The sequence below is a fragment of the Coturnix japonica genome, chromosome 2, assembly GCF_054131305.1.
Source record: "Coturnix japonica strain WE chromosome 2, WE-NBRP24, whole genome shotgun sequence".
In the NCBI taxonomy this organism is placed as follows: domain Eukaryota; kingdom Metazoa; phylum Chordata; class Aves; order Galliformes; family Phasianidae; genus Coturnix; species Coturnix japonica.
In genome coordinates, this window is record NC_140664.1 from 64,476,019 (window position 1) to 64,488,042 (window position 12,024).

General features: G+C 43.6%; 1 protein-coding gene across 1 annotated transcript in view; it reads left to right on the plus strand.

Annotated features, from left to right (window-relative positions):
* The window catches only part of EEPD1 (endonuclease/exonuclease/phosphatase family domain containing 1), a 52,069-nt gene that overhangs the window by 35,687 nt on the left and 4,358 nt on the right, over positions 1–12,024 (plus strand). Inside the window, exons 3-5 of the mRNA XM_085537686.1 lie at positions 8,183–8,293; positions 10,217–10,351; positions 11,296–11,428. Coding sequence (XP_085393812.1) covers positions 8,183–8,293; positions 10,217–10,351; positions 11,296–11,428 — 379 coding nt within the window. The remainder of the gene's footprint in view (positions 1–8,182; positions 8,294–10,216; positions 10,352–11,295; positions 11,429–12,024) is intronic.

The following is a 12,024-nucleotide window of genomic DNA, read 5'->3' on the forward strand; positions in this document are numbered from 1 at the left end:
GATTAAAACCCATTGTAATCTCAGTCCTTTATAAAATCCCTCTCAGAGCCAGGCAGGTTGTTTATTTGTGAAAGGTTATCCCTAGGAACTTTGCAGTGTTTGGAAGAGAGCTCCTGTAACATGGGTAAGCACAAGCACATCACTTCTCACTTGCATGGCAATAAATACACGCGTGTGTGCACTTGCTAGTTGTAGCTGCACTATAATACGGCTTCACACGAAGCAACTGGTCTCCTGAGGCCACTTGTCATGCTCATCACCTTGGTAAGAATGCTCAGCGGCTGCTCATGTCCTAAATGCTGCCCTTGCAAGCAAACCATGCTCATCTCATTCAGGCCAGCTCAAACATGGGAGCTGTCATCGATGACTCCTGTGGGAAGCACAGGGAAGGGCTGCTGGCATCCCCACTGCAGATGATGTGACTGCTGTCTGAGCTCTGCAGGTTGAACCACTTGGAGTGTAGCTGTTGCCCGTGCAGCCAAAATATCCTGTGGTGTCACTGCTGTTAAGTCCTCTGGAGAGCAGCATGTTGCAGTAGTCTCTGAGGGGTAGGGGTTGTCCTAAACTCTTGCAATCTTCCTTTTCTTTAGAACTGCTGATTAAAACCTATAAGGCGATTGACGGTGAATGAATTAGTTACTGGAAAACAGTCACATTTACTGTCTGTTTTCAGAACTGTCCCTTCCAGAAAGAGGTTGACCCCTGTGAAACTTAAATATGGTAGGATGTATCACACGGATGTGAACATCAACTTTGCTCTCACTCAGAAATGGCATATCAGATGGCGTTCAGGGGAGTCATGATGTTCTGCTATTGAACTGTTGACACCACCTCTTACAATATGGGAGTCTTCTTCCAGGTTATCCCATACATGTGGTCTGCAGCATAGGAAGCACATGGTCAGGACAGTCCCGTGGCCTCTATGGGAGGGGTGGGTGCTGCAGGGTGAGGACAGAAGACCATCAGTGGCTCATACAAACCTTTAAATAAAGAATGTGCTGTTTCAGAGAGGAATCGGTGTCAAATCAGACTCCTTGAATCAAGAATTAGAAGTGTGAAAAAGAATTAAGAAGTTTATGAGATTAAAAACAAACAAACAAACAAACAAACAAAGAAGGAAAGAAGAATTTGAGATAATGTTCTAATATCCAAGAAATAAATAATGGAATAGGATACAAGACAGATACAAATAGCTTTCCAGAAGGTGGCACAGTGTCCTGTAATGTGGTGTAATCAATGCCTGAGGGAAGAATAAATGAGACTGGTAATGGTTGAGTCGTATTGTATTACTCTTCTCTTCCTTGTTTTTGGGTTCTTATCATGGGAGAGAATGTTTGTTCTAAACAGAGATGTAAATTAGTCAGGGAAGACTGTAATATAACAGTAGAAAAGGAACGGATGGAAGTAAAATGCCCTGTAAATAATTATTTGTGTTGGAGGTCTTTCTAGAGGAGGTGATCAAACTGACATAATAATGAGAGATGTTCCTTTCTCCTTTGTGTCAGAACAGTTTCCTTAACATATTGCTTTATTCTTTTTCATGATGCATGTCAGCACAGTCCATCTTTACCTCTCTGTATATCCCAGAAGTTTCAAAAAGACCCTAATATCTTGCATCTGTGGAAATGAGTAAACTTTGTCATTGTAGTGGATTGAGACCTAATTATCTCCTGTGCTTGTTCAGTTTTTCTTGATAAATAACATTCAAAACTGTATGATTTCCCCATTCCCTTTTGTTCTTTTTTTGTCGGCACAATGTCTTCCCACAGCTTCTCCTTTGGCTCGAGGCTGTGTGCAGGTAAGGAGACTCAGGTCATGGCAAAAAGTTCACTGGATTCATTTGTTTGGTTTTAACTGGTGAACAAGAAACCGGTTCTTATCACTCTTGGGTCTCATGTTTCATAGGCAGGCTTTTATTTGTGCTAAGTTCTAATAAATTAATGTTCAGTTCATTGTGTGTATTGGGTGAGTACCACTGTCCCAGTGATATGGTTTTGCACCACGCTGTGGAAATTGACAGGACCTTCCTAGTTGCATGAGAAAACCATTGGCCCAGGGACTAAAAATGAAAGAAAAAGAAAGTTCTCAGAAAGGTACTGACTCCTGGTTGCCTGCTGCCTCACATCTAGTTCAAATGCATGCACAGGTTAGCTCTCCAAACATTACTGCACAAGCTGTGGCTCTTAGAGTGTTAGCCATGATCGTAGAATCATAGAATGGCTTGAGTTGGAAGGGACTTAAAGATCATCTAGGTTCCAGCCTCCCTGTCGCGGGTATGGTATAATGTGGAGTACATTTTTGTGCATTGGCTAAGCATTCAATAGCACACCTCGTGGAGGACTTGGAGCTCTATGCTGGTTACTGCTTCAAGCACACTCTGTAGCAGTATGCTTGTAATATTAAAAAAATAATCATCTATTGCCTCATTGCCTTAATAATCTCAGTAATACTTCCCTAAGCAGATGTGTGTGTTCCCTGAGAGATGCTCTGTGCTTTTTTTTCTGATGGCTGAAGTGAAGGCAAAATGAAACTTGTCTTCTTTGTTTGGAAATAATGAGATGGAAAGAAGGAATAATGAATAAGCAACTGAACATTTACAGCAGACAGCGCAGTAATAAGGAAATAATTCATCTGTGTTACAGCTATGATTTTAGCAGAGCCAACCAGTTGAGCAGACGGCTTTATTGCAATATAGGAAAAGTGCTTGAACTCAACCACTCGTCTCCTGTAAAAGCAGCTTGATGGGAAAAGATACCCTTGTAATCATGAGGGCTTTTTCTTTGTTCGTTTTTATAGCGTATCAGCTCCCTTAGCGTGCCATTATGCTGTTAATGATTATACTGCACTCATGCAGACAAAAACACTTACTTGAGAGAGCTTCAGGAAGGAACTGTGAGGCTTTATGCCCATCCTTGACAAGCACTTGAGCCTTAATTCTGGTATTATGTTTAAAATAATGTTCTTAAGGGTAAGAAAATAAGTCTTCGGGAAAAGTCTTCTGCAAAATAAGTCTGTCCCATGCAGCACAAGGAAAGAGGTTGGCTTGTAGAAGAAACACAAGAAATTAAAAACCCACAAAACTGCTCGCGTGCAGAAGTTGGCCAGTATGGATATTCTCCTTCATAGCGAAAAGGCAGCATACATTTCTGCCAAGCAGACATGATGATTGCTTCCTATTAATTGACAGCCTGACTGAAAGGTGTTTCATGCCCTGTTTTGACAGCATGTAGTTGAGCATCGTGCATCCACCTTTAATAGTGCCCCAGCATTAAGTTACTGCATTGCCTCCTTCAGTTATTTCTCTGCTCTGCACCGGAGGTTTCCATGTCTTCCTTTTCAAACTCTATAAAAAGACATTGTTTATATCAATAATAACTAGTGTTTTGAATGAAGGTAGAAGGACACGCCAGTAAACGATCTGAATTGTTGTCCCAGGAACACTGTGATTAAAAGACGAGCCCAGAACTGTTTTTATGGGCTACAATCTGTTTTTTCAATCATATTGTCAAGGATAAAGAATGTAATTTCCTCTCAGATATTACAAGGAATTAAGCAGTCGAGTGACTGTGGGGAGCTGCATGTAATCCATCTGGGAGGACGGCATAGAAAGCTCATTGTTAATTTTTTCCAAAATAAGGACTCAGAAAGGAAAACAAATAACTCGAGGGTGCAAACTAATGTTCCTATCACACCCCAACCGGTCCTTCAAAGCCTCATTTAATGAAGAAATAAATAAATAAATCTGCTTTGATTTGGGACAGGTTTGTGTTATGGAAACAAATCATTATAAACTTTTGATAACGGAGATAATGTTAAATTTATCAGCATAATTATTTCCCGCGCATTCATGGAGTACAATGGGTGAGTAATAGAGCAGCTGCGGAACAGAGCCTCGTGTTCCAGTTTGGTTCTAATCCACGGCCTGGCTCAACCCAGGAGGTTTCCCTTTTTCTGTACTGAACATAGAAATGATCTTTGCAGCAGAGTTTGGAATTCAGGACAAGGGTTGCCACGTGGCTTGGATGATGAGGCTGTGGCATGGTAGATGCTTGCTCTCCAGACCATAACGTGGTGCTTGAGTCAGTGAGGAGCTAAAACAAAGAAATCCTTCCTCTGTGGATGTCTCTCTGAAACACTGGTCTGCTATGTAAGAAGCAGAAGCAGCACATTTTCCAGCCAAGATTGAGCTATGCTCATTGTACCTAACAGAAAGAACAGGAATTGATTGCACAGCTGGAGTCCCGTGGTGGAGTTAGGGCATTAGAAAACTTCTATCAGCTTGCATCACACTGGGTCTGGAAGGAGCTCATATTTCCCTACATAGATGTATGTAAATGCATGTATGTAAATGCATGCATGTTATCACAGCAAACAAACTTTGTCCGTGGTGTGATGGTGCCTGTAGGTGCAGTTTTATGCATGAAGTGAGATGCACATCAAGGCTGCAGCTGGATGGGCAGTGCTCAAGTGCTCTGCCCCTGTTGCTGCTCACAGTGAGTTTCTGGAACTGTTTGAGGGATGCATTAGATAACGTTTGCAGAGAGCATGCAGGATGGCTGGATTTACTCAGTCATCAATCTTAATGCTTTGATTTAGCTCTAGGAGGGATGAGCCAGTGAGTACAGAATGGAAGATGTTGCCCTGGGTCCAGATGACATGGCATGAGCAGGACGCACTAACATGGCAAGATGGGCTGATAACCCTGACTGGAGTAACTCTGCGTCTATGGCATTTTGAATAGATTTGATCCTTATCTTAACTTTCATCACACAATTTTTCTTCTAAAGTTTGTAACTTGGCTTCTACAGATCACACTTTACAATGAAGAAATAATGTCTTTAAAGTTATTCACAGAAGGGAGAAAGTGCCATCTTTTTCCATGACGATATGTCTGAGACCTTTGTTGTCTGTGGAGTTTTGTTCTCCTTTGAAAATACCAATAATTATCTGTCTGTCAGGCCTCCATCCACCTGCCAGGTTCTGTTTGCCTTTCTGTACTATCAGTGCTTGAAGAACACAATCGATAAGGTTTACAAAACCTTCCATGAGGTCTTCCTGGAAGGCAGTAATCGAACGGACGTGTATAAAACATTACTCATAATAGCACAGGGCCACCCCCTTCCCCTGCATTATCTGTGTGGTTCCTCTGAAAGGAGGCTGCAGTGCATCCCACACATGGGTTCCTGCATCCCCATGTCGTGTGTTTCCAGGAGTGATCAGGGTTTGGCTACTTCTGCAAACAGGAAACGGATACGCTTCAGGGAAAGGCAAACAAACAGCCAAGGCCTGAGACTGCACTGTTGTCAATAGGGAAAAGGATCCAATGTTGAGTCTGTTTTAGGCTTTAGCCGTAATAACACTTCCTTCTCTGCCAGTATGTTTGGTTATGTAAGAACCCAGGCACAACTGCACGGCCCTCTATCAGATGACTTGAATTACAGGTCCAGATTTCTACTTCCAGATTTTTCCAGGACCTGCAGTTTGGAAAAGGTGGTGAATTTTGACATGATAATACAGTGAAATATCTGCCTTTCTGATGCTGAAAGTCTCCTTTTCAGCTGCTGCTAACTCCCTCACTCTTTGTTGCTCGTACTCCAAGTCTCTTTCACCACAATGATTTAACATATTCACTCATGTGCCTTCCCTTAACATATCTGAAACGCTAAGGAACTGATAGAAGTTTCATACGCACCTTGTGTAGTCATTAAATTTTCTTGCCCTCTTTGCAGCCCGTGCTCTGATACGGGTGTGGAAATAAACATCCTCCAAAGAGGAGTCACCGGCTGATCAGAAATACATAATTATATGTAACTTTATTGAGCCCTTAGGCATTATTTTCCTGGGTCACATTTGATTTCCTAAATGTTCAAAGGACTAATGCATCCTCTTTTCAGGCATGGGATGCAAGCATGCCTGGTTCAGTGTGCTCCCTAGCACCTGTACTGCACAATTAACACTTGCTGTGCACCTTGCTTTCCCTCTTCAGACTATACTCAGACATGCATGTCTTCAGCTTCTTATAGCCACCCTGTGTTAGTCATAACCTCATTCCTGCCCCTGTCTGCTTCTGCAGTGGCTGGCAGCAGTAGGCACAAGCTTCTTATCAGGGTAAACAGAGAGCAGTTACGTCTTCAGGTCCTCCCTGCTTGGGTAAATGATGGGTTGATGGGGAGCAAAGGCCACCGGGCTTGTCCCAGTTGCTGGCATGGTGGTCCTTGTTGGCTCCAAGCGCTGGTAGCAAGCAGGTGGCTGTCACAGGGCGGCACCTTTCAAGAACTGCTTCCAGAGCCCACGTTTAGTTCATTCCTGCAGCCCAGAGGCACTCACCAGGACAGCTAATACTGAGCTGCAGGAGCAACTGAGATGCTGGAGGGGTCCTGGTGAAGGAGCCCTTCTGCTGCTGATAGCACATAGTGTGTGCTTGAATTTTGGCTCGGTTTTATACAGGATTTAATAAAGAAAGCTGATTTTGTTTCAGGAAACTTGCAGGCTGAAAGGCTCGTGAGAAAAAACAAAGCTGGTACTTTTCTGCTTATGAGGATTTGGGGAGAGGGAAGGGGGAGGGGAATGCTCTGGCTGAGGTTTCCATTCTAGTCTTTTCTTTACCACTTGAGAAACAGCTCCTCAAAGGGATTGATGCAGATCTAACTTTGAAAGAGGATGAATGTTTTTTCTGTGCCTTACATAGGCCATGAGTTCGTCTGTAGGTTGTTACTGTACAAGGGAAAGTGTAATCTTGTTTGATGTTTGGGCTTTGCAGGCAGAACAACGTGATTTAAGAAATGTGCTTCTCGGTTCAGCAAAAAACACGACCTAAGCAAATACGCTGCCAGGGCTTCAGAACCTGTGTGCCTGCGGGCCTTGGAAACTGGGCATCAATTAAAGTCAACTGCTGTGGGGGAAGCTGCTGAAACTGTACCCAGAACGGGCTGGTGACTTGGTCCAAACAAACCATACAGTCCTATTCGTCGTCTTTCTGATTCAGCAAAGTTAAAGAAAATCAATATGGAGGAAACAAAATATTCAAACTACGTGATTGCAGATGCTCTTTTTAATAACGTGATGGTTTCTGTAGCATTACTCAGCCCTGCCACACACTTTGTGCTGGCTCCTGGGCAGCTGCAACCCAGAGATAAGTTAACTCTCGTGTCAGCTTACAGCAGAACTACTGACATTTTTTGTATGGGTGCTGATTTAAGTAATTTAAATATTGGGAAACTCATTCTCCACGTTTCTGCTGTTTGACCAAGGAGGTTGTGGAGTCCCCATCCCTGGAGGCATTCAAGGCCAGGCTGGATGTGGCTCTGAGCAGCCTGGTCTGGTGGTTGGTGACCCTGAATGTGGCAGGGGGTTGAAATGGATGATCATTGTGGTCCTTTTCAACCCAGGCCATTCTATGATTCTGTGATAATTGTTACTGCTGTGGTTTACTGTGCCTGTCACAGTGTCACCAGTCCATCAGTCCAGCCCTGCCTGAAGCCATATGATGAGCTGTGCTGTAGCATCGCTGTGCAGCATCATGAATCAGAAGCTTCTGCAAATCTCTGCGTTCCAGAAAAGATTCTTAAAGAATGTGCCAAACATTTTCTCTTTTGAGTGAAAAACTGCAATGTATCTTGGTCTTCCAAGACAGGAAAAGGTTGTTTTTAGGTTGTGTGTATTTGGAGGTAAACGCAAGCACAGCTGGTCTCTGGGTACCTGTTTTCTGGTTGTCATTTTTTTACTTGCCCATTGAAATGCACACACCTTGTAACACAGAGGACCTTATTCCTCTGATTTCCCAGCCCTCACAGTCCCCACAGCCCACCCTTGGCACATGGGTTTGTTTGACGTTTATTAGCCTGAACTCTTCACTTGCCAGACTTGTTTCTTTAGAACCTGCTTTCAAGCCACAGGCACTTCCTGGAGCTGTAAACCCCAAAGTGGTTCTGTCAGCTGTCGAGTCCGGCCTCCTCCCTTCCTCTGGCCCCTCTGGATCACTGGAGGGCAGCCAGCACTGCTGCTTCCTGCCTCCAGAGCCCCCTGCCCAGCTCCACAGCTCAGGCCAATGCTTTGGGGAAAAGGAGCCTGAAGAAGAAACTGAGGCATTTTTTCAGTACCTACATGCAGCATTTGCATTGCTTTTTCCCAGCCTCCAATGATGATCTTTTCCCTCCACCTCTCTCTCTCTCTCTCTCTCTAGTTTTGTATGGAGCTGAACCAGCCGACGCTGCCAAACATCCGCAAGTGGAAGGGCCCTAGAGGATGTTGGAAGGGTGTTGTTTCCGAAAAACCATCAGGCCAGCTACCAAAGGTACATTAATTCCTATGTTTGAACTTTTAAGGACATATTTTTAATCATCTCTTTTAAGGCAAAACATTGTGCAAATCTTTTTTGGCAAGGATGGCAATTCTATTTATTTGTTTGTTTGTTTGTTTGTTTATTAAGCTGTTTATCTAGAATTCAGGCTGTGTGTTAGCACATGAAAGAGTCCTTCGTTTTGCCCCTAACACTCATCAGTGCTTCTGATTCTCTTGCTGTGTTAGAGTGGTGATGGTTGCACCTGACACCCTTGATAGTATCCAAAGCAGAGCTGCGTGGAGCTGAACTTTAATGGTAGCCAAAGGTGGTCTATCCCAAGGGAAACCTCTTCTTTTCCCTTTGAGGGTGCTAAAAAAGGTGTCAGAGCAAAGTGCTCCTCAGACTGAAGGCTGCTGGTGTCAAACAGGATCATTGTCACAATGCTGTTGTTACAGCATGAATGCTGTTGTGCAGTGGAAACAGGAGCTGAGACCTGTAATGAAACACACAGTGGGCTACTTTCATCTAGTCTGAGTGCTGTCATTATGAAATAAGTGGCTCCCATTGTATCCTGTATGCGCAATTCAGGACAACACTCCTTCCAATGCAGAGAGCAAATGCCCTTCAGGATATTTTTATTCCTGGATGGAATCTTTATTTTGGGATCTCTTGTAATATGAGATCATGAGGGCACTGAGTTTAAACAGCTGTGTGAAGTTCTCTTCACTACGTCTTTTTGTCTTAATAATAAGAACTCTCAGTAATTGCCTCGGAGTTTCTGTGTTACATGTAGGTTACTAAGTCGGTTCTTCCTTGAGCTGTGTTTCCAAAGATAACTATGAAGGTTTTGACTGTGGATAGAATAACTACAAATCACCCTGTACTTTGGTAGGGATATAAGGATGAAGGATTTCTCAAACTGTGGGAGAAGTCTGTGGCCAAATTAAGAGTGAAATGTTACTTACTGACTCTTCCCTTGAGGTGCTTTTACAGAAGGGAATCTGGCTACCCTACAGCACCCTTCACAAAGCCAAGAAGCCTTTCCTGTCCCTTAGGTTACCCATAACTTGAGTTTGGTGATGAGTTGGCCAAAGATGCTACCAAAGGATTTTAGCCAAACTTCATAGTTTTTTTTTCAAGACTCAGAGGAATACGGTAGAACACTTCCTTTTTTGCAGCTGAAAAGGAAAGCTTTTCCTTGAGATGGATTTGACTATGATTAACTAGGTCTGAGTGATACCAGGGCAAACTGTGCCTGTGCGATGAGAGGGAATGCTTGACAGGCTTTGAATTAGATATCGCTGCTGGTGTAATGGGGGCAGACAGCTTTCTGGAAATGCCACGTTCTCAAGTAGTCCAAGAAAACCTTGTAAGGTGATAGACACTAGGATGAAAGAAGTAGAAACCTGAACATGAATCACTTCAGTTGGAAAGGAGACAGAGAAATTGACAGGGCTGAGAGGTCTAGACCAGATGTCTTGCCAAGAGGCTGAATGAGCCTGGGTATTTTTAGCATGGGCATGACAGAAGTCTGTAAGATCATGCATGGTGTGGAGATGGGGAATGGGAAAGGATTGCTTGCACTGATGTGCTGGTACTTGGAAGAGGCCGTCAGGAGAAAGACCTGCAACTACGCACCCCTGCTATGCTCTTCTCATAAATGAGTACCACTGACCACTGGCAGAAGAGGGATGCTCAGGACATGGTCTACTTTATTATTGATCACACTGAGGAGAATCAGTTTCCTTGCCTGGAACAGCGGGAAATGAAGGACATCTGTCAACCCTAAGATGCACACAGGATGCTGCAGCTAAGCCTCCCACCACTGCAGCACTCCTGAAAGTGCTCCACCTATGTAAGATACAGCAGCTTATTTGGGCAGAATGTTTCATTTTTAACATCTTATCGTTGACTTTTCTCTTGCTTTAATTGCAGGGAGTTGAATATTCCGGTTTCCTCTGGGATACAACAGCTGGCATTGAGCTGAAAGATGCTTCTTCTCAGGAGAATGTACAGACTAATGGCAATGGGAGACACTCATATCCTCACCCGTATATTGCACATTTCAAGGTAACTGAGTTCTGCCAACTGACCCTTTCAGAAATGAGCTTTGGCAGTGCCTGCAATCTGATAGAGTGACAGAAATCACCAGTCTGACACCTTGTTCAGCTTTTAGAGAGGTGAATCTTGAGGAACAGGCAGCCAGTGGTTCTGGTCAGTGTCAGAAATGGTGGGTAGAGATGGGATAAGTATAAGCATAACAGAAGGCATTGTGCTTCAGAGAGGCTCAGGCTGATCTCTCTTCCATTGCTGGCACAGTGCTGAGTTTCCATTTTGTAGCTTTTTCACTAGGCTGCCCCTACATAAGAGAACATCATGCAATTTGGAAACGGGCTCTTTCCAATCTCGTGTGTATGTATGAGTGAATGTACAGCCCCCTTCTCTGCACCGGCTGTATCTGGTTTAGGGAATTTGACTTCTCTGGCAATGCTTTGAGAGAAGTTTCTAACAGATACGAACAGGTCAAGATTAAAAGTACGCGTTACTTGTGCCACACGACAAAGTGAGTCCCAGTAAGTAAGCAGAAGATTACAGGGAGCTAGCGGCTCATTTCAAGGTACATTAAGTTTCATGACTAATTTCTGTGGCAGGCCAAGGCAGATGACAGGAGAGCAGTAATTAGTCCATGTAATGACCAGGCCATTATTTGTAGCTTAATAACAACTGGTTTTGCATAAACTGTTTTTCATAAAGAGTCGGCTTCTCTCTGCAACTGCTGTAGAAAGAAACTGTGTATTTACAACAATCAGTTTCCCCAGAACTGAAGGGCTGCCATGGTTGTGCAAATAGAGCTGTCTTCCCAAAACACCCAGACAAAACACAACACATGTATGCGGTGTGAAATGGGTCCTGGTCACCAGGACTTACCGCCAAAGTGTGTGAATAGGTGAATATCTTTGCTCTGTGACCTCCCTTGCCCTGTACCTCACTGATTTCCCTCCCTTCTCCCCCAGGTTGGGATGAATGACCTAACACTGGTTAACCTTCACCTGGCCTTGGCTCATGCAGCGGGGGACAACACGGGGAAGAACCACGACAGCCACAAGCTAGCGACCTTTGCACAGACCTTGCAGGAGACTCTGAAAGGTATGGCGTTGTCTTCCTTCCAGTTAGTATCTGCACGTATCTAATGAAAAGGAACTTAAAATGTGTATCTAACTGCCTTACTGCAGCTTTCACAAGTTTCCTCACCTCCTGTACGTAGCCTTTACCTTTCTTCGAATGATACACAGCTTGCAAAACATGTTTTTTTTTTCTGTTCATTATCTTACATTCTATTCTAATTAGCACAAATACCTCATAAGATCCTACTGGCTTCAACCACGCTTTTCAAGTGAATCTCCTTGTGATTTTGTTCTAGCATAGGAGCAAATTGAAACAAGCAGAAGGAAAAGATACCGGGTTAAAACTATGTTTGTGGAAATGGGATCTACCATTTCTATCATCTATCAGAACAAAACTTGGCGGCTTTTTCCCATAGGAAGTTTGTTCTTTGTTTGTTTTTGGATATTTGGAGGTGCTTGCTAATGAGAAAGCAGACCAGAAACCAGCTTTGGTACATGGATGTGATAAATAGAACAATTCTGTTGGTTTCAGATGAGTTGCTCTGGTTTTGCATCAGGATGAGTGACACCAGAACTTGTATCTCAGCTTGAGCAACGTAACAGACAGCTGAATTTCTT